The sequence below is a fragment of the Apus apus genome, chromosome 3 (genome assembly GCF_020740795.1).
Source record: "Apus apus isolate bApuApu2 chromosome 3, bApuApu2.pri.cur, whole genome shotgun sequence".
In the NCBI taxonomy this organism is placed as follows: domain Eukaryota; kingdom Metazoa; phylum Chordata; class Aves; order Apodiformes; family Apodidae; genus Apus; species Apus apus.
This window is the reverse complement of record NC_067284.1, coordinates 105,787,925-105,815,828: the sequence shown is the minus strand read 5'-3', so window position 1 is coordinate 105,815,828 and position 27,904 is coordinate 105,787,925. Positions and strand designations below refer to the sequence as shown.

The 27,904-nt window shown below is 37.4% G+C and overlaps 1 protein-coding gene across 3 annotated transcripts in view; it reads right to left on the bottom strand.

Annotated features, from left to right (window-relative positions):
• The window catches only part of MSRA (methionine sulfoxide reductase A), a 285,357-nt gene that overhangs the window by 174,417 nt on the left and 83,036 nt on the right, over positions 1-27,904 (bottom strand). For all 3 annotated transcript variants that reach the window (XM_051614414.1, XM_051614415.1, XM_051614417.1), the window contains exon 2: positions 4,213-4,281. In XM_051614414.1, coding sequence (XP_051470374.1) covers positions 4,213-4,281 — 69 coding nt within the window. The remainder of the gene's footprint in view (positions 1-4,212; positions 4,282-27,904) is intronic.

The window sequence follows — 27,904 nt, the reverse complement described above, 5'->3', positions numbered from 1 at the left end:
TTATCATTACTTAACATCTTACTTCGGTCTTTATTTTGTTTACATCAAGAAATCAATTATCCCATTACTAACCAGTATATGTCAAGCAAATATAAGACAATTTAGTCACATATACAAGTGTTATAATTACAAATCTGAACTGCTGCCAAATTTTACTAAAGGTAAATAAGAGCCTTTCTATGAATGCACCATATGCACAATACTTCCTCTTCAAGAAATAAGGTAGCATATAAAGCACAGTGCTTTATATAAGTGCTCTGTGATAAGTTGGAGCCTTTTAAGTGCATATAATTTAAAAATGCTGACCAGAAACATTTCTGAGAACAACAGAATCACAGAATCTGTGAATGGTTTGGGTTGAAGGGGACCTTAAAGATCTTTTAAACATGTTTAAAATATGCAAAGAATTACAATGGTGCTGATGGAAATGTTAATGTATTGAAAGATGCAAATGTTCTGCAGCTTTGAAGCATTTATCTTAATTTTTTGTACCTTTATCCAGAAGTTGATTTTAGACCGTAAATGGCTTCTTTCCAACCCCTAATATGTGCTCAGTTTTTCCCTTTTGATTAGGTTTTTGGTCACAGTCAGTCACTATAGGCAAAATACTTTTAACTGAAAATATCTGGCCATAAAAACTACACGAAAACTTTCCAGACAGGCATTTATTGAATGAATCCAAAACATAAACCTATACTTGCTACTGTGAAGAAAATTAACTCTACCCCAGCCAAACCCAGCACACCATTCATACCACAAAAACGTAACATCTAGAGTTTAATGTTTCAACCACTGAACTTGGGAATTCATCGCCTCTTCAAGGGACAAAATTATTTCAGATATAGGATTTTACAGTCTCTCCAGCAAGGCCATGAGCACACTCTGAGCTCTTAAGCACTTCAGTATTAGCTGGAAACTCGATTAAGAGGTAACTAGATGGTTAGCATTCCCATTAAAGAGTCACCCTCAGCCTTGAAATCTAGCTTTTTCACCACTGTAAAAACAAGGACACATTTTTTATTCTCATGAAGAATAATAGGTATACCTTAGGCAGCTGAATGATGCTAAAGAGACAACTGGGGAATCTCAACATCATTTGAATACTGTGTAGATTATTTAAATACATACTTCTGAAAACTGTGAAGTTCTGTTATAAATGGGAAAGCTGCAGGTAGAATGACTTGGGTAGATTCATTCTGTACCTTGGTCAAAGCAAGAAATCATATCATGAAGTGAATAATGCAGCCTTAGTAAGAGCATCTTGAGGGAGGTTTTGCAGAAGATGGAGCTATGTAATGCAATCTAGCTGTACCTTGTGAGCAGGTAAAAGGATTAGTGTTCACAATCCAACATTACATTTAATACTGTTATTTTTAGTGCTCAATCTAAAACTATCCAAGCAATAGGAAAATTCACTGCAAGTAGGCTACATCTAAAAAATCATAAGGTTAATTACTATATTTTGGCTTTTGTAGATCTTTTTAAGGAAAAGTGATTACATTTTATTAACTACTGCTCTTTGAGACTTGTCACTGTGCAATCCCAATTAAAGGATTAAAATATGTTTCTGGAGAAGAGGTGTGAGAAGCCATTCTTGGCTAAGGTGGAGTCAGAACATCTGCTACCTCACATCAGCTGTTTCTCCCTCCTAGCTTACAGAGTCCTAAAATAAAAAGAACTTTTTGGTAACAAGACTATATATGGATAGGACAAGTATCAATCTGAGGGGAAGAATTACGAACAGATAATAATTTTCTTCTTTGAGTGTTCCCTTTCACTACCATTCACATGGGCCCAGCAAATGGTCCCCCCCTTGGAGAGAGCAAAAATGATCTGTAGCTCCACTTTTCTATACCACATTCCAGAATGGGATGCCTATGCCAACAAATGACAAGAATTATCATCAGAGTCATGTTTGTATACGATTATATTTCAGGTCTAATAGTAAACCCATGAACATGTAGGTTTTCCATTTATTCACAGCACAGATGGCAGCAGCATGAGTTTTCACCACCTAGCCCAACATTTGCAATCACAATCTTGTGGAAAAATCTAGGGCAATTTCAAAATTATGAAAGTTACCAGGCTTCATACAAATGTATCAGAGTACCTGGGGAATCATTCAAAGTAAATTATTTAAGAAGATTTTGAGATCTTCCAATTAAATCCTGTAGGTAGAATATCAGACTGTGTGAGAACTCTGACCTTGCCTGCTATAACAAATTCAATAAAGAATCTCTACATCCATCTTAACCTCAAAACTCAAAAGGTAACATAGAATCATCTTCCATTAGCTCAAAAAAAAATTATCACAGGATCTCTCATTCTACCACTCCAAGAATTTTTTTATGTTCCCAAAAATGACAGACAAAGGGATACTGGCAGGAAGACAATACTGAATTAGAGGAACTCTAAAGAGAACTTGAAGAAATCATGATGATAACTGAAGGGTGACACCCATGAACGATTTCTCCTCTTCAAAGATGGTGACTACAGACACATTCGCTCCACAGGGAAGTTAAACCTACCATTATTTTTTTGCAATAATCAATAATGTGCCTTCTTTTGATGCATAACCATCAGGTGACCATAATCTGAGGTGACTGGTGTGCCTGACTCAAGTGTCTTGCTCCTTCTAGGTGCACAGGCACTATTGAGATATCCACACCGCAGGACCACAGGAGACCTCCATCCCTCTAGTTTGGCAATGGGTGGTCTGGTGAGTCCAAGACATCTGAAACTTCTGGTTAGGCACCCCCACCACCTGTCTCAGTCCATATCCTAAGACACAATGACAGGGAGATCTTCTTGGCTGCTTTGATAGTTGGTTTTGGTGTTTCACCTTTTTGTTGCTGTTGTTAATAAATCCTGTCTAATTGCTCAATAGAATGTGAAATGTGTTTTAGTATCTGCCTCAGAAACACTGTGTGCAGGTGTAAAACTGCCTGCTAATACCTACTCACTATACACCTGATTGCATATCTGAAGGCTGCATTTATTGTTTTTGTTACATCATACCGGGCATTTACAGAACATTGCTTCTCAGAATCACTGCTTTCCAGGATACAGCCTCCATTTTTACATATTTGTTGTTCCACTTGGCCTTTCAATTGCCAAAATGTATCTACATGTGACTAAAATAGGCCTTGATCAAAAATAGTGATGATAGTTTTATATACCTGACCTGCACTTATTATGATTTAGAACTCCATCAGGTTAGATGATATAGCAGGTGTATGAAGTATTAATTTAATATTAACTTCAACATCCCAGATAGAGAAACATTTGAAGGATATAATAAATCTCCTATAGCACTTTTGTACCATCTTGTAGAAGTTAATAGAGAATTATAATCTTTCTAAACACTGCGATCTTATGGTTCAAAACAAGGTTAGGAACTTCTTCATTCTCTGTAACAATAAGTTTTAAGAATATTTGTCATCAAAATTCACTTCTTTCTTCCCTAGTAAATTCCACAGGCCTGCTCTTAAGGACTAACATTAGCACATCCTGAAATGACAGCTCTGACAACTCCCAGATTTGGGTTAAGTCCATCTCGATAAAAAACTGGTGATTCTCATCTATTTTAGGATGTTTATTTCTTCCAGAAGGGATTAATTTATCCAGAGAAACACTTTTTTCCAAGTTTTACAAAAGGGCTAGAAGAATGCCATAGCAAACAGCATAGATAAAATTAAATTAAACATCTTCTCTTTTACAACAAGCCACCTTCCAGCTCTGTTGACACCCAACAGGAAACTGAAATCAGTATTCACAACAGGAAGTTAAAACCAGCAGGTTTGGTTTGGGGCTTATAAATGGTAACAAATCAGCAAGTACAGTAGACCCCAACAGTTTGAATTCCTTGCATGGTCTGGAGAACCACAGATCATCTTCAGAATTTTATTTAAAGTAATGAATTATCTTACAGGAATTATGATACATAAAATGCTACTGTTTTGGAATTTTTATGGAAGAACATAATGGTTCACATTTTCATTTTGTGTAAGTCAGAAAAATAATTTTAATATTCTTCTTTTCTGGCACAGACATCTCCTAAAATGGTCAGCGGCTTTAGCTGTTTGTAGTGATTAGAAAATGGCAAGAGCAGCCCAGATTCTAAAACTCTAAGGACTCAGGCTGATACTAAGACATTTGTTACACAGTAACATTGTACAGCTTAGAGATTTTATTTTCAAACTGATGTCTTACCAAATATAGCCATCTGTGTTCCCTCTGGGAATGGTTCTACCATTCTGTTACCATTGACATGATGTTTATCTGGAAGGGAAAAAAAAAAAAAAAGTAAAAATGTAATAAAATACATGCTTTGCATAAATCCGTTTTTTCTTACAGTTCTACTGAAACCTGAAGTTTGATTTATGAAAGCCGACCTGTACATGTACTATCTGAAAGTTCACACTCCCTGAGTATATTTTTCAAAAATACTGTCCACAAGTCCCAGGATATAAGCTGGAGCTGTATTTCAGTTTAGTGGATAAGATAAATCAGCTGATACTAACGTTACACACACATATAGAGCAATACGCAGTAATAATCTCTGTCAAAGGTAGAGCACCCTTGAAAGCAATCTCCTCATACAAGCAGAAAAAGCAGGGAAATTATAATTCTTTATCACTGCTAGGATTGTGTTGGTGCTCAAACACAAGCTTTTTTATATGACCAAGCATGAACTATGTGTATTTTCTGCACTATTGTGGTGGGTTGACCTCGGCGGGCTGCCAGATGCCCACCCCACCATCCTCTCACTCCCCCTCATTGACAGGACACAGATGAGAAAATTAGATGGAAAAACTCCCGGGTCGAGGAAAATACAGGGAGATCACTTACTAATTACCATCACAAGCAGACCAGACTTTACTTGGGGAGAATTAATTCAACTTATAGCCAATTAAAATGTGTTTGGATAGTGAGAAACAAAGACAAATTAAACCAACACCTTCTCCCCACCTCCCCTTTTCCCCTGCTCAGCTTCACTCCATCCCTGACTCTCATCTTTGAGCTCAAAGGGCTGTTCCCCACACTTTTTTCCTCACTCCTTGCTGCCATGCCATGTTTTGCCCTTTGTTCACACATACTTTGCCAGAGGCCGCCCCAGTGCCGCTGACAGGCTCAGCTGTGCCCTGTAGTGAGGCTTTTGGAACCAGCTGGAACCAGCTGTGTCCAGCAAGGGGCAGCCGTGTCATCTCCTCACAGAGGCTCCCCTGAAACCTGCCTGCTATAAAAATCTGAACATTTACACCCAATGCAACCAGCCATGTTCACTAAAATGAATCATAGAATCATATCATAGAATGGTTTGAGTTGGCATGGACCTTACAGACCATATAGTTCCAAGCCCCTGCTACTGGCAGGGGCACCTCACAGGAAAGAATTTCTTAATAATGTCTAATCTAAAGCTACCCTCTTCCAGTTTAAAACCATTCCCCAATGTCCTGTCTCTCCCTGACCATGTAAAAAGTCCCTCTCCAGCTTTCCTGTAGCCCCTTCAGATAGAGGAAGGTGTTCTAAGGTCTCCCTGGAGCCTTCTCTTCTGAACAATGCTAATTTTTTAAGCCTGCTTTCACAGCAGAGTTGCTGTAGCCTTCTCTGGACTAGCTCCAAGAGCTCCACGTCCTTCCTGTATTGGGGGCTCCAGAGCTGGACCCAGCACTGCAGGGGGTGGTTTCAGAAGAGCAAAGTAGGGCGGGACAATCCTCTCCCTTGACCTACTGAGCATTCGTCTTTTGCTGCAGACGACACTTCTTTTGATGCTTCTTTTGGTGAATATTTATCCAACATACTCTAACACCACAACACGACAGACCATACAGAGCTTATCCTTTACAGCAGTTACACTCTGGACTGTTTTAATAGTAGTTAAGTTACTGCTGCCATTGGAAACCACTGTGACAGATCAAACATTATGACTCTTCCATTAACCAACAGTTAATCAAGAATGTGAGAGGGGCACAAAATGCAAAACCAAAATGCAAAACCAAAATGCATCATTCAGTTGTTCTCAGTAACTTGCAGTCAGCAGCCCCAGCCCCTTCCAGCTCCCACAAGGTCTCTGGTCTCCACAACAAAGATCCATTTCACACAGGACACTTCCTCTAAGCTATGGCCAAATTTCTTCCATTTTTTCTTAGAAAACTTGATGCATGACACAAAAATAGCAAAATTGCATCTGTTTGCATGAAAACTGAAAAGCTGGTATATTTGAAGTTTACTTTCTTTAAATGGCCCTTTTCTAGGCACTTTGGCTACCCACTCTCAATTGAAAGATCATTTTCTTTAGAGAGAGCTCAGCTCTGAAATATCTGGTGTGTGGCTGCAGACAGATAAGACAGAGCTATCACAAGCTGCAGCTTAAGGCTAAATTATATAACCTGGCATCCAGGAGGACATCAGACCGAACAACTATACAAAACATTTGCATAAAAGCCAAATCAGGACTGAGACTTTCGATCTCAAGGAACACAAAGCGTACAGGGAAGTGCAATATTGTGGCATCACTGGTACTCACAGAGATGATTTCTATGCAATAAAACAGCAGTAGCCTTGCTTTACTCCCTCCATGGCAAGATGGCTCCCAGGGGCTAGAACTGCTCAGTTTCCAAACTAAATAATATATTCTTCACAACCCATTGTACTTCTCTTTCATCCCAATGTACTTTCCCAAGCAAAAACAAAATTCTGCTCTTTGTGATAATATAGGCTTATCACTATTGTATAATCAAGGTTATATGTTTGGCCTGGAAATGAGCTCTTCAACCTCCAAATAAAATATAATACACAGATCCACAAGATCTGTCAAGACTCCTTGCCAACAACGGTGGAAAGAAATAAAATCACCTGAACCCAAAATACAAGTTTCTGTTCACAAAATACTTTCCAGGGAGAAAGTCAAGACATTTCTCACTACATGCATTAGTTTGCTTCCTCTAGGAAAGAACCTGGTGAGGAATAAAACAGGCCAAACTAAGAACATGGGATTGCCTTGTCAATTCTCTGAAAGCAGTATTTTTCATTAGCAGGGAGGCATAGCACAGTACTAATCCCAGCTGGCATCAAACATTTATCAACAGTCAATGAGAAGGGAAAATCAGGGTTATCTGCAATTGGAGCAAGGGGTACCATGAAGTAAATTGTACAAAGTCAGGAAGATTGAATGGCTTGGGCTACACAAGCCAAGAGATGGGCTTTTGGAAGGAAATTGGTGGGAGGTTCCAGAGCAGGAGTAATCTGACCAACACCGTGGAAGGTTTCAACCTCATTACCTATAGCTGGTATTACCAACATGATCTACAGCCATCTGAGATGAGTGAATAGTCAGAAAAATGAAGAAACTTCAAGCAAGATCAAATAAACTAACCCTGCCCTAGTCCTGATAGCTGCCTTCATTTAAAGATTGAATGACATATATGATGTATGAAGTAGTTATCATTTCAAGTGGTGAGGCTTTCAATATATTAAAATTAAACTTTTAGAGGTGAGATGGGCTTGAAGGAAAGTAATATTTTCACAGTTCTCAAGTTGTCTTCCAATGCCTTCATACTTTTGTTTCAAAGATCTTAGCTGGATAGTTTTCTAGGGGTTGTAGGGTGGATGGTTGGACTTGGTGATCATCAAGGTCTTTTCCAACATTGACAATTCTTTGATTCTATTCTATGATTCCATTATTTTCTTGTCATTCATACTTTGTTTTACAATTTTTCCAGTGTTTCCTGCCCTATGCCTAGATGCACTAAGTAGTAAAAAATAAAAAATATCCATGGACTTTCACAAAACATACGTTCAACCTTAGGAAGAATTGAACAACATATAGATAAAGAGCCTCCCAACAAGTATACTATCCAAAGAATACTGCAGTTTGGGGCATTTTACTGAAATTTTTTTTCTTGTGAAAACATAAGATTAAATTCTCACCTACAAATCACATTGAGTAGGTCCAGAAAATCAGAACTATTTTAGCACCATGGAATTAGAAAAAAATAGAAAAAAAAAATAGAAAAAAAAATTCTCTGTATCCTGTCAACAGAAAGACAAAAATTTTTTTCATGCTTGTTGTCATTCCAGAGACAAGGGCTTACAACAGGTAAGATAAAATCTGCTCCAGAGACATAGAAAAATGATCAGTGAACACTAAACTGACTATGAGAAGGTCACTTCCATTTTCTAGTGGTGAAAACAATATATTTCATCCTCATACTCTCAATATATGCAGGGTTAGTCCTCCAGCAGACTGCAACAGCATCCAGGCACTCAAAAAAGTAGAATTGGGAGGATATGATGGGTTTTATGTCATCTTCTTGATCTTCTTCATCCTCAGGGTTTCAACAGAAAGCCAACTGCTAAGAAATACATTTTTATTTCTGTTTTATTGATACGTAAGCTGTCAGCATTTTCATGAATGTAACTTCACAAGCAAACAACAGGGGACTTCCTCTCAAAACTGCCGAATGCTGCTCCATTGTCAAGTGCAAAAACTCTACTATTTTTAAAATTAAGCCTGAGAGATATCTGCAACATATTTTGTTCCCTGCTGAACAGAACTAGTATGCACTAAGAACACATATCCTGGAGGTCCTGACATTCAACTTTAGCTTCAGGCAAATTCTGCTTTAGATAGCTGCAATGCCTGGCCTGCTCTTCTTAGATTCTCTGTATTTTTATAGAAATAGTTCTTCACAGGTCCTCTGCATCCAGGAAACAGTGTAATACATGGGAAAATAATCAAAAGTTGCTAAACAGGTCCTCAATATTTTTTTGGCATTATTTAGTCTTTGCAGCCTATCACTCCATAGTTTCTAGCATAATCCTACAATTGTCCTTTGCTAAAGAGTCACTAACTTCAAGCCAAGCTCTGTCCACACATGAATTAGGCTATATCTGCACTTATAAACTATTCAAATAAATAAGTCGTATCTAGAAACCATTTGAGAGAGTGTTAATTAGCCTAGTTGAAATCATGTTAGATCCTATCCTAGCAATTTACCAGCATGGACAATCAAATCCCAGTGTCTGGACCTGTTCTCTGGCACATTTTAATTTATTAGTATACACTTCATTTATCTTCACAGTTCCATGTATGTCAATGATATCATACCAGTAATAGATAAATTTAACAAAAGATGTTCACATGAGAAAGTTTTTTTAAGAATATTTTATTTCAAACCAGCTTGACTTAGATTCTAAACAGATTCACTGTTTTGCTGTAAGCCCGCAGGAAATTTAAAGCTCAGTTTAATGAAAACTCATTGACATTCAGATAGATTCCTAATAAAGTCATTGCCACAAAATTTATAGCTTTTATCAGACCTTTAACAGAAGCAAACTTGCATTAGAGACAGAAGTTTTTGCTTCTTTATTAAATATGCAAAATTAAAGCACTGGTCTAATGTAGAGCAGCCAATCACTCATTAGCAAAATCCCCCCTCACAGCAATACAGATGAAATGAAAGTTACACCAAGAATGAAATCAGCAGTGCAGAAAGTCTGTATGAGGCATTTTGCATAACTGAAGATACCTGAGAGGAACTCTAGGTTAAGATGCCCTGAGTCATTAATGAACATGAGTTCTCTATTTGTGTACCCAAATGAAGCTGCTTTAAAAGATGTGGTTTCCAGAGAATGCTCATCCAGCATTGAGTGAAAATCCAAAATTTTCTGGTGTCAAAATATTCATCTCAAGCAATCATTATAAAGATTTCAGGACACTTATTTTTATTAATAAGAAATTCATATGTTCTTCATATTTACCTTTTGAGTTTTAAACCATTAGGGAATATTTAGTCTACATACCCAAACTTGTTTTATCAGCAGCCAGAAAGTTATTATTTTTAAATTAAAACAGAGATTCTCATATAATCAAATTAATTCAGGAGTAGGGGTCATATTTATACACAAGGACTGTTAATTTTCCATGCTTAGCACAGCCAGGAATTGAATTGAAAACAGCTGATTAAGCAATTACCATGAGCCTCCTCCATCTCCCACTAACAAAAACACAATGGGTACATGGGGAAAGGCAAATAAAAGCGGATAAACAGTGATGGGATGAGGAAGGAACTTCCTAAAACAATCAGCTACTGCTGATTCCTTTCTCCTTTCTGTTTTGCCTTAGACTCCTTTTCCTACACTTTCCATCACACCACCATGGTGGAAGCTTTTTCTTCACAGGCCACACCAAACACTCACTCAGCTGTCAAAATGGTAGCTACACCACTCTGGGGCTGGAAATTTCATAGAATCATACAGTGGTTCAGGTTGGAAGGGACCTTTAAAGATCCTCTAGTCCAACCCCCCTGCCATGAGCAAGACATCTTCAACTAGACCATGTTGTTCAGAGCCCCATCCAACCTGATCTTGAATGTTTCCAGGCATGGGGTGACAGAACTTCTGACAGATGACAGAGAAAGTAGGGCAGGGGGTATAAGAAGTCTGTAAAACAGTTATAAAAATCATTCAGGAGCTGTTGTTTCCAAAAGTGGCATAATATACAATATAGGAGATGGGCACCAAAGAAACATAAAAGCACTGCTCACTTTGTGGAGCGTTAGCTGCACATGGCATGTACATAAAATATTTAGCCTAGTTGGTATATTTGTTTTAAGCAAAAGTTTGGAGGCAATAAAGGGGCATAAAACTTAGAGCCAGACCTGTGTGAAAAAGAGTGCTTTCATCTAAATAAAGAAGGATGAAGAAAAATGTTCACCATTGGATAAGCAAGTTATTTAAATGCCTCATACATTTTGAATGTGAAAGTATGTCATCCACAGCCACAGCTCTCTAAAGCAAAGCCATGGGAAGTGGGATGACAACAGACGCCACTTGGAAACTCCTAATGTGGAGACAGACTGATGGCATTTCATTGTCACCTACAGCTGCTAAGTTCTTTAAAAATTCACTAAAGCCCCAAGCTTAACTTCCATGTCAGAGTTTGTAAACTCCAGAAAGACCACAGTAAAACAAATGGTACTACAAGAAGACACCAGATTCATTGCTCCTGTGATGGCTGAGGAAGTTTTACTGCTTTAGAAGAAGACAGAATTATCAGCAGCCTGAAAACTGATGTAACAACAGATCTAGCCCGGAGCACAAGATAAGTGAGGTGCTTTGTGAGAAGTTAGACATTCAGAAAAAGCTCCTCATGGAATGATTGGTAACCCACTGCGAGATACATGGACTCTCAGGTCTGATCATCCCCTACTGCTTTTTCATATAACACTTTTTACTGCTGTGCACCATCAATATACAGTACATAATTGAAGGTCAGTGGGTTTCTCTTCTCTCTTGTAAACAAGACATTATCTAATTTTTATTCCCAGTGAAAGACTGCAACATTTAAGAAAAAATGGTGGAAGTTTGGAAGTACAGTGTTACCATGTAACATGTAATGAGTTAAAGGTCTGTAAATGTCAACAAAGAGAAGAAATCTTAAGCTAAAGAAGATGAAGTAGTAAAAAAAAAAAGGAATTCACTGCCCTTGGGTAAAAATTCAACACAGGTGACACAGGAAAACTCACATCAAAAGTAGCAAAATTAACCTTACTTACCAGGATTTTCCAAACAAATATTTTTAATTTAAATATTTAAACATATGTCAATAGAGGGAACCACATATATGTTCATTTTTTCAAACAGTCATATCTGTTTCAGTAAATATATTGCAGTTTACAGGCAGCACTTCATTTATTTACAGTGAACTAACTCTACTAAAATGTACGTCACTGTTAGGCTACATGGCCAGCGGAATAAAAAGACAGTAACAAGTGTATAATTCACACTTCCAAGTATAAAATTTACTCGGGATCTTTAAAACAGAACTCAATTTCAATATATTTACATATTATCTGATGAGAGCTTCATTGCACTTCAATCAACTGGCTTAGAAAACAGGGATCTGACCTTTATTGTACTTGTGCCTAAAGGGAGGCACCTGAGTCATTTACCTGATTCTAAAAATCTTCTGGGCTTCTAGAATTTCTATTAACTTCATTTGAAAGCTACAACCTGCCAGTACCTTTTAAAAACAACTAATTCATTTATATCCCTAAGTGTGAGCTTTGAAGCCTGACTTTGTAAACCTAAGGTTTGGTGTTTTTCTCACCATACCTTAACCCTGTTAAATTTCTTAACAGCAATTGTTAATTTTATTTCTTTAATTACTAAATCTCTGAAAAATCTTTTAACAATTGATTCATGCAATTTGAAGTTAATCTGACTAAATTCTGGTTTGAGCACCTAGTTGTCACAGAGCCATAATCTTCCTTTTTTGTGTCCTGTCATTCTCAGTAGGCAGGGCTGATAGTTTCATCAAAACAGTTATTTGGATTGCTCTGTCAGTTATTCTAGGAGTAAGCTTGATAGTTCTTTCAGACAAAACCATAAATGCAAAACTTTTCACTATCTACCTATTTCATAACTGAGAAGATATTTCCTTAAATAACAAGAAAAAAAGTTTAGTTCTCTAATAAGGTATCTGATGTTTATACCAGGAGGAGTTATGAGTGCACTGTGCACCAAATTATGTTATATATGGGGATTTAAAAAATTTTACAAGGATAGGATTGTTCCAGTCATTAATATTGAACCAGATGCTTACTTCTTCAGACAGAGGGAAAATCTTTCCTCTTACATATATTCTCCCCATCTCCCAAGATCTCCTGGCTATCAGAAAACGCTTTTGAGATGGTTTCACAGTGCCCTGGAAAGGACAGAAGGGAAGCTTGGCTGTTAAAGAGAAAGCTTGTAGGTAGTGCTGCTGAAGGAATAAGCATTCTCTACCAAATCCCCCCCTTTCCAACCTTAACTGTCTAAAATCACCCATTCATACTTGTCCCTGAAGGTGGAGCCTCTCTTCATCATTTTGGGGATTTCAATGGAAAAATCCTTGAAGACACAATTTTAGCAGAGGCACACTCTTAGAGAAGTAAAGACAGGCACAAGAGGGAGATGGCTGCTCTGCTTCAGGCATCTGTGGAGCTACTAGTGGTATTAGATGTGTAATTTATGGCAGAATTTTGTCCATAAATTCTTCATAGCTGGAGAAGCTCTTCTTTATTTTCAGGTCTAGTTCAATGAGCAGAACTGTCAGTTCTGCAAGCTCCTGTGTAATAAGAAAATCTAATGTCATATCAGATGAAATCCAAAGTGTTATGTTCCAAATCACTTTGCCTCCCAAAGCGTATTTTCAGCAGGGGTACATTGCTGCCCAAACCCAGCCATTTCGGTTTCCAACTCCGACACAACATTTTGGTTCTCAGCATTGGCAGAGAGATGGCGTACATGATCTACTGGGTTTCCTTCACCCCTCTTTTCTGTAGTTCCATCCTCCATCAATCAGTAGAGATCAGCTGTCAACTCATTACCAATTAAAAAGAGAGGCCAGCTATGTAATGGTAATTCACTGCCGACAATTATTTGTAGAATTGTGTTACTGTTTTCGCATGGTGGTTCCCAACTATTTATAAAAAAGCTCTGTTATCATTCAATGGAAAAAATTAATTACAAATTTTGTTGAAAAAATAAATAATGTTGCTTATTAGAACTGGTCAGGAAAGGAAGAGTGGTAGCTGAAAAACAGTTTTGAAATGTATTCCGGAGATGATGTCTCTCAATGTGACATGCTGTGTTCTGCTGCATCCATTCTATCAAACAGATTACTACACAGAAACTGATTGATGCTACAAAATGTGATGCGACCTAGCACAGTGTGTCAGTGCAGACCCCAAAACACATGGACTTCTCAAAAAACATAGGTTCTATCTAAGGAACAATGGTAAGATTATCACATATTGATTTTGTTCTGCAGTTCTTATGGGGAAATGTACCAACAGGGATGACAGGAAAAAAAGTTTTTGAATATGGAAATTAATTCATTTCTTAGAAGAGGTCAATGAAGATGCAGAGGAGGAGAAACTGGGATTTGGAAATTTCCAATCTACTGGGGTTTGCAGATTTGTGGCTGAACAGCTGTGCCAGTGGCTGTGTGAGTGTGCTAACAGGGAGCAGCACGTCACACAGCTACGGACCACAAGAGAAGCAGGCTGCAGAGCAGGAAAGGGGAGAGGGGCTGCAAGGTCAGAGGAGACCATCTAGGCAATGGGGAGACAGGCTCTAGGAGTATGTGTAGGGCAAGGGGAAAAGCTGGTTGTAAGACCAGAGAGAGCAGATGTACATGCTGGGTGTGGGAACGTGGCAGCTGAGACAGAGGATGGGGGAGTGTGGGGGTAAAAGGTGAGGAATGGGTTTATATTTGGGATATGGCCAGAGGAAAGTATCCTAAAAAAAACAATAACGGCCTTATAATGCTTTCAAGGAGACAAAGCCACGAACCATTATGTGACTTTCATACACAGGAAGTAATTGGAACTTACATAAACAAGACTGTTCACATCCTGACTGTATCCACATGTGCTGCTTGATGTATTTTCTGATTCTGTAGGCCAGGTGTTTAACTTCTGAGTTTTGGGGTACACATACAAATGTTAAATTGAAAGTGCTTGAATTTTAATTAATGTCACTTGGCTTCAGTAATCTCCAATGGAGATCTACGTCTGAGTACTTAGCCTTGGATCCTTCTGTACTTTGGAAAGAACCAGACACTTCTGTGGTGATTCAACTGACATATTTTTGATGTTTTCTTCAGGAAAAAATGAATCATATTTTAAAATGTCAATTTCTGAGCACTGATTATAAGGAAACTAGTGACAAACAGATGAATTCCACCTATATCACTTCAGTAATAACACTGAGATTTATGATCTAGTCAGTGGGAGGATGCATGTACCTCTGTGTACATACATATTTATTAAAATATGGCCTTGACACCAACAGAGATTCTGGGTTATGAACCAGGAGAAATGTTAACAGTAAAGCATCTGATCAAAATAGCAACACAAACAATAGCAGAGGAAAATAACAATCCTATCTACAAGGATTACTAGAAGGTAGTCTGAATCACAGGCAGTTTTGTTGCTGTGCTGCAGTAATACACCTCTAATCAATAGTTCACCCAGCTCAGACAGGTAACATAGACAGAAACATATTAGGTACACAAGGTAGTCAACTCTTGTGATATTTTTGAATTGTCAAATCTTTTCACTTCCCATGAAAATCTCAATTTTCAAATTAAAAATCTATGCATTTTAAGCTCCCTGTTGGGAGATTACAAAAATGAAGGTCACCTACACTCAAAAATTAAAAATTAAACAATAAATACAAATATCTATTCTCCTTCTAAGAAGACATGCAGTGTTCAAATGTTCAAGATTTTATCTTCCTAATACCTCTACAATATGACACCACTATCTTCATATATATACAAATCTTTTATTTAGGTTCTCATTATTTCCCACCTTAATTGCTAAAATATGCTTTCCTTGAGACTTGAGAAAGGCTCTCTGGAGCACTAAAATTCCCCAATAATATTGCTGCAAAGAACACTGTGCTAGTCTATCAGTTTGACAGTGTCACTCTCCCCCCCTTCAAATTGCTTCTCTATTGTCCCAGAGTTGCTTGTCTACTTTCAAAGCCCTACTGACCGACACTACACAGCCAACCATCTTTCATGCACAAGTTGAATGTCATATTCCACCTCTGATCACTCAGAGATGTCAGCCATCACTCTTTACAGTTTCTAACAAGTTTCCTCACTATTTCTGCGGTACTCCCTCTCCCAGCAGGGAGGAGATTCCCAGAAACGAAACCAAAGCTACCTCCTTGTCACCTTCCTTAAACCTCCTCTCCTTTATGGAAGTGCAGATGAAATCCCCAATGCTAGTTAGTCTGCTTGTATGTAATGTATAGTCAGGTTGCCAGGAGCAGAGTGTAGGATTGAGTCATCCATACAAGACGAACAATCCATGTCACCTCTACCGTTACTGCTCTTCAGGCAGTGCCAGCAGCAGCTGGTTGTTAGTGTAGGAATTGAATGAGGCTGATAAAATACAACTGGACTTCATTTCAGAATTAGAGACAATGCCTTTCAAAACCCCACTTGAAACCCTTGTCTAAACCAGCTTGGATAAGAATACTGTCAGACGGGCCAGAAAACGAAGGGATCCGAACAAAGAATGATGATAAACACAGTGTAACTGAGCTGGGAGGAGATGTCCAGCGGGGTGTGGCAAGGAGGATTGTTAAACCTGGGTTTATTTAGCAGCTTTATTAATGATCTCAAAGAAGGGGTGAAAAGCACATGAATAAAACATGCACTGGATACTCAACTGGGACATCATGTGTGCACCATGAAAAATGAAAACTAGCACAAAGCTCTAGGCATAAATTCTGCAATGAAGCACAGAGAGATGCAAAGTAGCTCAAAGAATACTACAGTTTTCTTATGAAAGAAGAGCTTGAGCCTTCATGTTTTCTGAGGAACAAAACTGTCAAAAAGGGCAGGGACCATAGCCTGAAGGAAGGACAGAAGATTCACAAGAGAAATAACATCTTATAATGGCCAGACTCTGGAAAGCCAAGTGCCCTCAGCTTCTCTTATGGGGACTGCTGCTGGAGTTGTAATGTCTGTTGGTATGCTTCCTGGCACTGCTTGGCTCAACATCTCCTGGTTTGTGAAACAGAAATGTAAATGCCAAATTCTAGGCTAGCCTACACAAAGAAAAGCTAGATACAGAAGCCAGTGCAGACCTAATGATAAACTCCCCCAAATTGCTTTTAAGTTGGTTGTTTTTTTATAATTTCTTTTTCTATGTTAATATCTACATTAATAACCTTCTAAATGTGCCTTTTGATTTAGGATGCTGACTTTCTGAGGGCTCAGATGGAGAGTAGTGAGACCTTGTGCCAGTCGATATGGGATATCTTAACACCGATGAGCTATTATTAATTTTTCATGTTCATAGCTCCTCAAAATTAGACTCAAGATAATTTTTGCTGGACATTCACGTACATGTTCAAAGTGGGAAAATCCCTTTGAAATTCATGGCTGGCCATGAATTTGTAGATAAATCGTAGAGCAGTGGTTTTTCAAGTCTTTAATTACATACATTGAGACATAACTCAAACATTTTATTCCTGCAGAGGGACTCACAGAGAAACACGGCTTCTCCAACGCAGACTCCTTTGACTAATATTACAATATTTTCATACTGCACTGAAACATGCCATTCAAGCTGATGAGATCACTCTGCATGTAACTTCTTTGTTTTTTTCTGAGATACAATATGGAAGAGCTTGACCCAGGAAAAATTCCTCCTATCTAAAGCACCTGGACTAATGGGAAGAAATATGCAGTATTGAGTAATTATTCTGCTTTCAGGCAACCACATACAGAAGAGATGAATCTTATCCTAAAGATGAGTATTTTTCCCCAGTTAATATGGAGGATTCTACAGTGATTAGCTCAGATAAATATATCTATGTTGGGTCAAATTAATTCATTCACTTTGAGAAGCAATACCAAATGAAAGTCACTCTCCTAATTTTCGCTCCATCTAATTGTTGATACTTTGTATACTGGGGGGGCTTGACTCTTCCTTGCACAAATGTCACTTTTGATACCAGCTTTGTATTTGTTCTCCATGAAAATGCAAAAAAAAAAAAAAAAAATTTTTTTTAAATACATTGTTAAGATCCAAGCAAGTGAATAACCAGGACTACTGCGGGTTTTGTATCTAAAAAAATCTAACCAACACATAATGTTAAAACTTTATAACATCCCAGAAAGGTTTTATTATGTATAGTATATCAGAAACAATTACAGGTTAAAGAACTTCCCAGTATCACTGGCAAACATGTCTTGATTCATAGTCACTTATACCAAAGTGTTTGTCCAACTCCCTTTCCAGCTACTTAGAAATGGGTGTTTACTGGGCTAATAAAACCCAATGGAGGGAATTCAACAGTCACTCTCTATTAATGAGCTAACATCCCTTAGTCACCTACAATTTAATTTTTCTAAGGCCCGGAGATTTTAATTTGAGTAATACTTCTATTAATTACAAAGTCTAATAACAATGTCTAATTCAGACATCTGTTAAAAGTATGTAATGTTAATTTATTGGAAAATCTCCAGCAGTGCTCAATTAAAATGTTCCCCAGTTAAGATAATGCATACGATTTGTAACGAATAGCAGAATTAGATACTGTTAATAAAAATAATAGCAAATTAAAAACAATAAAACAATGAGTTTAAGACTGACAAAATTAAAGATGCAGAATTTTTCATGAGGCAGTAGAGCAAGAATTTTTGAAAATACGATATTCTCACATCAGTTTGGGAGCCTATGTTGCAGAGCACTGCTCTGAATTAGCACTTACAGGAAGTATTTTTTGCACAAAACACTGCAGGAAATAGTATTAATCCTTACTTATTAGATTTTTTTTTTCTTGCTTTAATTTCAGATTTCTTTCGCAAGATGTTTTTCCCGTTCCTTAACTATGTAGGCTTGCTCTGAGGCCTATATTTGCCAGGGTGGCTTTTGCTATTTTTAAATAATTATGCTGCTGTGTAGCGTATCTGCAGTCCTGTGAATTAAATTGATAGGTGAAACAAACAGCGCTTTTTCTCATCTGAACATTGTCATCACATTATCATCACCGTGCCTGACTGCATGTCTCCACTACACCGTTAATCTGTTTTTAAAAATGAATCTACACGAAACCATGGAAATGAGGTACAGCACCGTTTTAGCGAGGCATTACAATACACCACAGTCCCTTAAAGCACAACTGACATTTCTTTTTTCCTTGTGAAGATGTCAGTAGCTTTGAGCAAGAAGCAGCATGCAGCCTGTGATAGAGTATCTCTCCCATACACATTCCCCCTTGATGGCAGATTATCTGCCTGGAGGTTGCATTAGGCTTCAGTCAGCTGTCAGTCAGCAGATGAGCAGGAACGGTCCAGTGCCTCTTCCCCCCCTCGCCCATCTGACAGTGATAAATGACCAGACCTAATGCTCAGCTAAGCTTGACGGGTCCAGGCCTCCCCTCACAATCTGTTTCAGACAAATCTCAGCCTTTTTTTTTTCTGGTAATATCCCCTGTCGGCACAGCAAAAGCGGGAGCAGGGAGCGCTGAGGTCAGGCCAACTGGTTTTCCCTTACATTAAAAAAAAAAAAAGGAAATTGTAATTTTAGTGCTTGAAGAAGCTTAGAATCTGATCACAAAAATAAAGACAAGAACAGTCTTATAAACCACTACAACAGGCACAGTCACAAGTTACTGATCTCCTTAAAAGGATGGATGTGTCTCACTCAAAGTTTCAGAAATGCACCTCAGCCTTAAATACAGTTTAGCCAAAGTGCTTGTCCTCTTTGTGAAACATGATTATATTGCATCTTTTGTTGTATCTGGAGTGGATGGGAAAGGATTTCAAAAGAAGACAATTATTAAAGTTAAATGGCAAGTGGTTACCCCAATCATAAACATTTGCTCCAACTTCTCAAACAGCTATTGCAATTTAAAGCTGGTAAACTATTTCTTACTTACTAGAAATACATCACAAAATAAACTTAACAATTTACTATTTTTTTTTTTCAATTTTATCTTAGGCCAAATAAATTTCTTCAGGATTTTAGGCTCAAACTGTTTCTTTACGGAAGCTAGCAACCATCAAACATCAACCTAGCCACTAAACATGAAGAAACCATATCCACAGGTAAAGGATCCACCCAGAACAGATGCTTCACATTAAATTCTGTTTCACATTTTGTACCTTCCAAAGTATATAAGTGATTTAGGATAAGATGCAAGAGGAGTTGAAATTAATGAAGATGCATTTGGCTCCTCAGAAAACCCATGCCTAAGGCACACAGGCTGACAGGGTTAGGTACAGAACTGTGTATTTGCTGCAGCCTTGCTCACTGTCTACATGGCATCTTAACATTAATTTCACTGCATCTTTAAGCATCTCTCCTTTGACACCAGGCCTCCTAGAGACCAAAGATTCATTTTGAAAATGCTTTCAACCATTCGCAGAGGAGTGTCATTGAAAAGCTCCACTCAGGCTAAGAAGTGGACTTAAACCCTCAAGAAGCATTAGATAAGAGCATCTGATATGATTCCCTATGTTAGACACTTGCACAAAGAAACTTGTTTGTCCTAATGACTTTTTTTGGAGAGATCTGCTGAGCAGAACTGTAGTCAAACCGGAGAAAGTGGATGAGCTGTAAGGAAAGGAAGCAAAGCAGATTTGATTCTGCTTTGCTGACCAGGCTTTATTCATTTCTAAAATCAATCCCAAAAGGCTCAGAAGAATTATCCTACATGTAGGCTGTCCAATATTGACTTTTGAGGGAGATAAAGTCAGGATGAAGGCAGGAGAATGGAGCAAAAAGACTATTTCTGAGTGGGGAGATCACCATCAATACAGCAGGTGCTTTATTCACTGTATGTAAGACTTTCTTTCACTAAATGTGCACAGTTAGGAGTTAGCTGGATTTCTTAACCTGGAAAAAAAACTCTATGTATTCTGGTAGTGACTTGTAAAGTCTCAGATCAGAAATACCTACGTTTATAGTACTGAATTGCTTGACAGAGAGGATGAGGCTTCCTTTCAGGTAATGGAATGAGCAAGGTGCCTCCTTTAGGGGTTCTAAATCATCTTTTCTGGTCCCAGGCATCTCCTTCAAAGGTATTTATTGCATTGCCTAATTTGGGAATCTAAAGTAGACAGACTAACTATGGCCTTTAGGTGTTCTCAAAAAACACTTGTTAATAAGCAGACTATATACAGAACTTTGCTAAAATAGCATTTGTGGAGTGAAGAGAGCAACTTTAAAAGTGAAAGCATGTTTAGTGCCTTTCCCTGGCCTTTGTGAGCCTGGTACATGCCATTAAACAATTCCCAAATCTAGAACAATTAGATATAATTGGTATTAAAAGCTTAGAGGAAATCCAGAGACAGACTAGCAGGGGCCCTAATACAGGTGCTCTAGCAGAGCTGTGAAGGGAGGAGGTAAAGTGGATGAAGACAGGATGTAGCCTGACAAAGCTCCAGGGGAAAGAAGAATTATTAGAAAGGATATTACACATGTTAAATACATCAGGAGAGTTGTAGAAAAGTTTTAGAAGGGATAGTTCACACTGCATGTAATTATTGGTAGCCTATGTTAGTAATAAAATTGAAGAGAAAAATAACATATATCAAAATATTAACCAAGGGGAGTATTACTAACCCTAACAGCAGGACAGACAGGCATCTGTTTCTGAACGCCCCTGACAACACTGACATTTCTTTACTGGCATTGCTATATAATCCTTTTGGCCTGGGAAAATTTATGCTTACTGGGTAATTGGGAGTGTAATCAGTACGGCTGACTCTTCAGTGTAAGAGGCATCTGCCATGGACAAGAGTGCTCCATGTCTCATAGCTCCAGGAGGAACAGGCAATACTCAAAGAACAAGATGAACCAGAGAGGGTAAGAATCTGGCTGTGTCTGGGAGGACCTGGGCTGCATGGAGCACCCCACCAGCAAGGGAAAAGGGAGCACAAGAGTCCGATCCTCACCATGAGACAGGCATGGTAAGTTCAACCTTGTGTTTATGGGAAACCAAGAAAGATTTCTCCCTTTGAAAACAAAGAAAGTGGATCTGGCAGTTGTTTCAGCAGGTGTAAATGATACATTCCTCAAGGATAAACACCTTAAAATCTTCTGTATGATCAACAGGGAGATGGGGCATTGCAGAGAGCAATTCAGAAAACTGAAAATAGTTTTCAGCTTTCAACTCCTGAATGAGGTTCTCTCCCACTCTCTGCCTCTCCACTGACTGCTGAAGAAGAAACATGGAGGATTTAGGCTCCTTTATGCTAAAGTTGGCTTCTTTATGCTGAAGTTAGCTACCTTATACTGAAATTAATTTCTATGAACAGCTCTACAAATCACAATGAATTTCAGCTGAAAGCTAGAATTTATTTATAATATCAGCAAAGCTAACATTTTAATCCATTACAGTAAGAGATATAAGCAAATAAATCATGTAGTGATATAGGCTGCTACTTCTAACATGATTCATCTCATCCTAAAGCTGTAATCTAAAATATTACACTCATACTTTGAGGACATTTTTGTCCCCCATGACTGTTACGGAGTCAGTGGTGACTAGCTCAGAAAGCAACAGCTATACTGTGAGCATCTGAATTTTGGCCAAATGAATCAAACATGATTTTTACTATTTGCAAGGATGTGATTTGTTGTCTCCACTACAGAACCTAATTTCAATATAATTTTTCAGGGAATCCTGTATTTCTAAAGAATGTCAATCTTGAGAGGAAAAAAAACCAAACACATCAAGCCCAGTTAAGGGCAGGCTGTGCTATTACGGAAGCATTAGTGCACCCCAATATTTATTCTGTTAACAGACACAGCTCCACAATTACAGTGAAATCCACTTTCCTGACATAACAGGAATTTTACCTTCCTCCCAACCAAGAAATGTAAAGTGTATTTTATCCAAATACACAACACATTCATTTGAATACAGAATCAACTTTCTAAAAATTTCCTCCTCTTTCTAGTAACTAATAAAGCTCTAATTAATATACCATATCTTTTTAGAAATTGATCATTCTTTCCATTCTTCTATTGCTCTGAAGAATCTTAACAACAGAATTTGAATCTTCAAATCTATTATGCACTGAAATTAAGTGACATATTGAACTTACATTGTAATTGAATAAATTTGGGTATAATTAATTTATGCATTATTGCTTTAACTATTACATATAAACCACCTTGAACTCTCCTTCATAACAGGGTAGTTTTGTGCTAACTGGTTATGGTATGACACACAACTCATTGAACCACTATTATTCCTTTACAATTCACTTACATATAACAATTTTACAAGTTGTAACGAACAAGGGATATGGGAATATTGCCTGCATTGCACCCCTTCTTTCCTGGATGAGTTTCCTTAGCTCTCATTGCTTCTGAAATATCCCATGTCTGTGTATCTTCTACTTCAGTGACTGCCCACAGTATTCCTTATTCAATTAAACAGTGAAATAAAAGAGAACTGCTGTGAAATCCTGCTTTATAATTTCGCCTCACAGTTTTCATATGATTGTATGAGTTATACATGGTAACATTTGTGATTTCATGGTAGACAAAGCAGATTTTTAGTAGGTTAAATGGATGTGGAATTTTAAAATATTTTTTTACCTTCATAAAATGACAACATGTAATCTTGGTTTTAATACTTTAAAGTGTATTGCTTTACCAGAAGTAAATATAACATCAAGCATCCTGAGTTTGTAATGCCTAGTTTGCATAAAACCACAACAGTCCTACAGTATTTTTATCTTTCTATTGCTGAAATAGTGCTGCAAATGTGACTCCAATTTTGTATTGGTTTTTGTTTTGTTGGTGGGTTTTTTTCATGCTGCATGTATTATGACCAGCTGCAGCTTATGGTGCTACATAATCAAGGACAGTTTTTCAAAATTATTCAATAGCTCCCATTGAACTGATGGCAGATTTTCCTAAGAGCTCAGCACTTAATATTGCAAGATCTTTCAAAAGTCTGACTCCTGTGTATTATTTCAATTAGTATTCCAGAAAAATAATGAGTTTTTTAAAGAGCTGGAGTACATTTAATCACATAGCCTCAGGAACCTGCCTCTGCCTCCTGGTCACCTACAAATCTGTGCCAGTTATTCAGTTTATGTGACCACAGCAGGTTTGGGCTTTTCTCCTGAGGGTCAACTCAAATACCAGCTGATTCCCCTGCTCAATGTGTTTTTGTGAATGTACCTGGACTGTAAGAACTGACATGAGATTATTAACTCTTAATGCTTTGCTTGTGATAACAAAGTAATAGTGACACAGGCATATGGGCTGGACCACAAAGCTCAACAGTTACATGGTCTTCAACATGGTTTCATGGTGCTTCTTTAGCACTCTCCCAGGCAATTCCACACAAGGTTGAGGAGTTAGAGCAGATTCATTCCAGACAGACTGGATATGACAATGATGTTTTGTAATGTAAGAGAGTTTAACAGCATGAAATATCAAGATATTCAGTGAAAAAAATTATAATTAAGTTTCTCGGACATTCTCACATGAAAACCTTGAACATTTCCAATACCAATAATTAATTATGTTTTTCTTAACACTTTATAATACCTAAGTAAGACGTTTATTGCTCTAGATCCATAAAACTCTCTAGACACAGTTTAACAAGCAGTGAGAGAATAATGAAATCATAGTTGCTGTCTTTATTGAGAAGGCAACTGCTGAACTTTATTTGGTATTTGAAAACTGGAAACCTAAGTTATGTATAGAATATAAAAAAAGAAAAAAAAATAGGGATTATGATTTACCAGGTAGACTAATATAAATTAATAAAACGATTATGAGGACAGTAGTGACCTCTGTGGGATTAGGATCTCTGAAGTGGTTCATCCAGAAAGAGTATGGTCAAGTGGATGGGTTAAAGAAAGCAGATCTTTAATTTTGGTAACACTTAATATGGATATACCATTCCATTTTTAAAATTCACTGCCTCCCAAAAGTGAAACAAAGAAGTTGTCCTAATACTTCCATTGGAGAGTTGGATGAATTTTTACTGACAATAATGTAAAACTATGTTCTAATGAAAATCCTTCACATTTTGAAAATAATTTGTTTGACCATGTTTGCTTCACTTTTGTATTTGCATTCACAAATGTTCAGTTGATTGAATCCTCCTGCTATGACTGTTTAAGGAAAAACAATTTCAAAAATCACATCAGCATTCAAGAAGCAGATTTAAAATGCACCCTGGCAATTCATCTCAGTTCCTCTGAAAGGCTTCAGAGCACCTCATACTTCATAGGTTTTAATGAATTTATTCTCAGATCCCTCAGAAGGGCAGAATTAGGAGCTACCTGACATATCCCTGGCTACAGAAGAAGCCAGCAGCAGAAAAGGAAACTGAATGTGTGTGCCCCAGGGTCTAAGCTACTTGTCCTAGCAATATCATCAACTTCATCACCGTCAACAGCAAAGAAACCTGAAGCAGGAAGTAATCATAGCTAAGCACTACAATTTCTATTTCAAATGACTGTAAACAACATGGAAACTAATGGAAAGAGGGTCAACAACTAATATCTAACAAGTACAAAAGTATTTAGTAATGCAGTACAAAGAAGACAACCTTGCAAATTCAAATTAACTACCCTACATGTATTCATATATCTACATTCATGTATGACTGTATAATTAGAGTTCAGTAATTAATCTCAGTTGCATAATCCTGACAGAAATATTATTAACTCTGTAATTTTCAAAATAAGGCACTGATTTACAGTGCATTGTTTAGATCTTCTTGTACAGGCTCTGTCTACACAAACTTATCTCCCCACAGGCTTGAAAGGAGGTTATGGCAGTAGTTAATGTAATCTGAAGCGATTTGATATTTAACTTCCCCAATGCCAAAAAAAAAGAAAAATTTAAGGCAATATTTATAAATATAATAAGCAATAACCAACCACCAAATTCGGCAATGAACTGCCTTCAAATATCAAATGTGGCCTGATCTGACAACTCAAGTGGGAGAGAAGAAATCAAGTTAGCTACTCAGTTTCTGGCTGGGATTACTGGAAGTGTTATAAAGACAAAATTCAAGACAACAAAATAATGTGGCAATTTCGGACAGTTCTTCAAATACAAACTGTAAGAGACTGTAACACTATATGCCTAGTTAGATAAAATATCCTTGCTTTTAACCTCTTACTTACAGTCAGAAAGCACTCAATGTAGCATGGATGTAAAAATGTTGTGGGTTTGTCTTAATTAATACATAATATTTGAGCAAGACCTGTGATATAGTTTATTCATCATGTCCACACAGATGTTGTACAATATTTGATACTGCTTTACAGATTCCAGCAATGCAGAGACCTGAATCTTGGTATTAATCCATAATTACCACAGCATGACTGGCCTTGTAGGATTAGTCTGTTTGAAAGATGAAAAAGGAACAAGGTAAAGAACGCTAGAATGAGCTGAGATTCCCTGGGATTTATTTGATATTAAAAAATATTAATGGTAATAACAATGGAAAGGACCCTTTGAATCCCAACAACATTATGTAAGTCTAGCCATGAATTTACCAGGTTGTCCCAGCACCAGGGTGAATTTCACAGAGGGTAAAGAGTAAATCTCAAAGAATCAAGTAACACAAGAGAAATCAGAGTCTGTTTCTGGCTTGAAGGCATGATTTCTCTTAGAAATAGAAAAAGTCCTCAAGGGTCTTTCAGACTTGATTTGAGAAAAAGACATTTCCAATATTGTTTACTGAAAACATGAGATTCTAAGAAGCATCTTCTGTTTACTGTTAGAATAGCTCAACAGCATCATAAAAATGGGAACTCACAGAAAATGACAGGCTTTTTGTTTCAGAAAGAATTAGTCTGAGCTTTTGGCGACACTGATGCTCAAAATGTTATTTCATTTTTCAGGCAAACATCATACAAACAGAATCTCCAAATCGTTCTCTATGGTAAACCACACAGCAGCAATAAACTGCCTCCCTAATCAGTGGGGCTTCTCATTTGACTGGATATTTACAAGAAGTCTCATTTGTTTAAAATAATAGCACAAAAGAATCTAAAGAGATAATAGACTTTCTAATTTTAGTTACTTAGCATCACTTACACTTCTTTAGAAGGTATTAAAATATTTTTTTATTTTAAGAAAAAAATATAGTGCGGAGAAACATTTATTCATTTATTTATTTATGTCCTGATTGTGTAACATATACCTTGTTTATTCCTGGTTCTCCTGCTCTCTTTGCTCTAATGTCTTATTTATGACTGTATTTGTACCAGTTCACTAGAAAAACAAATCTCGTAGCAAACCTGGTAAAAGCTGGGGGCAAACATTAGGCTGTGAACATCTGTAGATGAAAGATATTACTGCAATTACTCTCATCCTTCTAATCTTCCTTCGTATTTTTTATTATACACAGTTGCTGTATCTACACTTACAGCAGTTTAAAATCTTTCTGAGCAAAGGGTCATGTGTCCTTAGATGTTCTACATTATCCTGTACAGCGAAGCACCGCTTTCCTGATTGGACATGTCAGTTAATACAAATTATTATTGTTATAATTGTTATTTTATTTAACAATGCAGCTGCAGAGCTTTTAATAAAGGACTTTTGATGATGACGAATTAGGAAGTTACTTCAGTGGCTAATGAAAGGAAGCAAAGTCTATGCCTGCAAGAGCACACTGAAGCTTAAAGATTGGAAGAAAAAAAGAACATCAAACTCATCTGAACAGAAAAAGAATAGAGAAAAGCAAAATACCAGCGGCTGCTTTATGCAGGTTACGTTCCCTTATAACTCCCCATCCAAGCACTCAGCCACCCTAGCAATGGCAGGTTAAAAGATTTAACAAGATCTCAACCCAGAACAGCCATAATCCTGAAACCGAGTTGGAGCTGAGCCCTGATGATCCCAGTGTGGATGAAGGGGGAATGGGGGAGTTTCTGAGGATCCATTTCAGACAATTTAAGGGTACTGATTGTTTGAAAGATGTAAGAAGGTTGCATACATTTCAAACGGAACATTTCCTTTCATATTTTGCCATGTAGGAAAAGGCAGTTTCAAAACCATTTTAATTTTATTTTTTGTTAGGAACAACAACCAGTGCACTTTTACTATGTTTACCTCTCAGAATGTCTTCTTCTGGCAACATGATTCATGCAATTAATCTTAAAGCTTTCAATAACAGTATTTTAACTTCCTGTGCAGAAAAAATTATACATTCAGACACTTCTATTTTAGACTCTAAAATTTCTGCATTAAACACAGATTTCCATTATTACTGATCTAATAAGTCTTATTCTCATCTGTGCTATCAGCAACTCAATAAGTAATTACCATTCACCTTAGGCTGTTCCAGTCCATTAGACCAATACTGATGACTCAGGGGAGGAAATAAATGA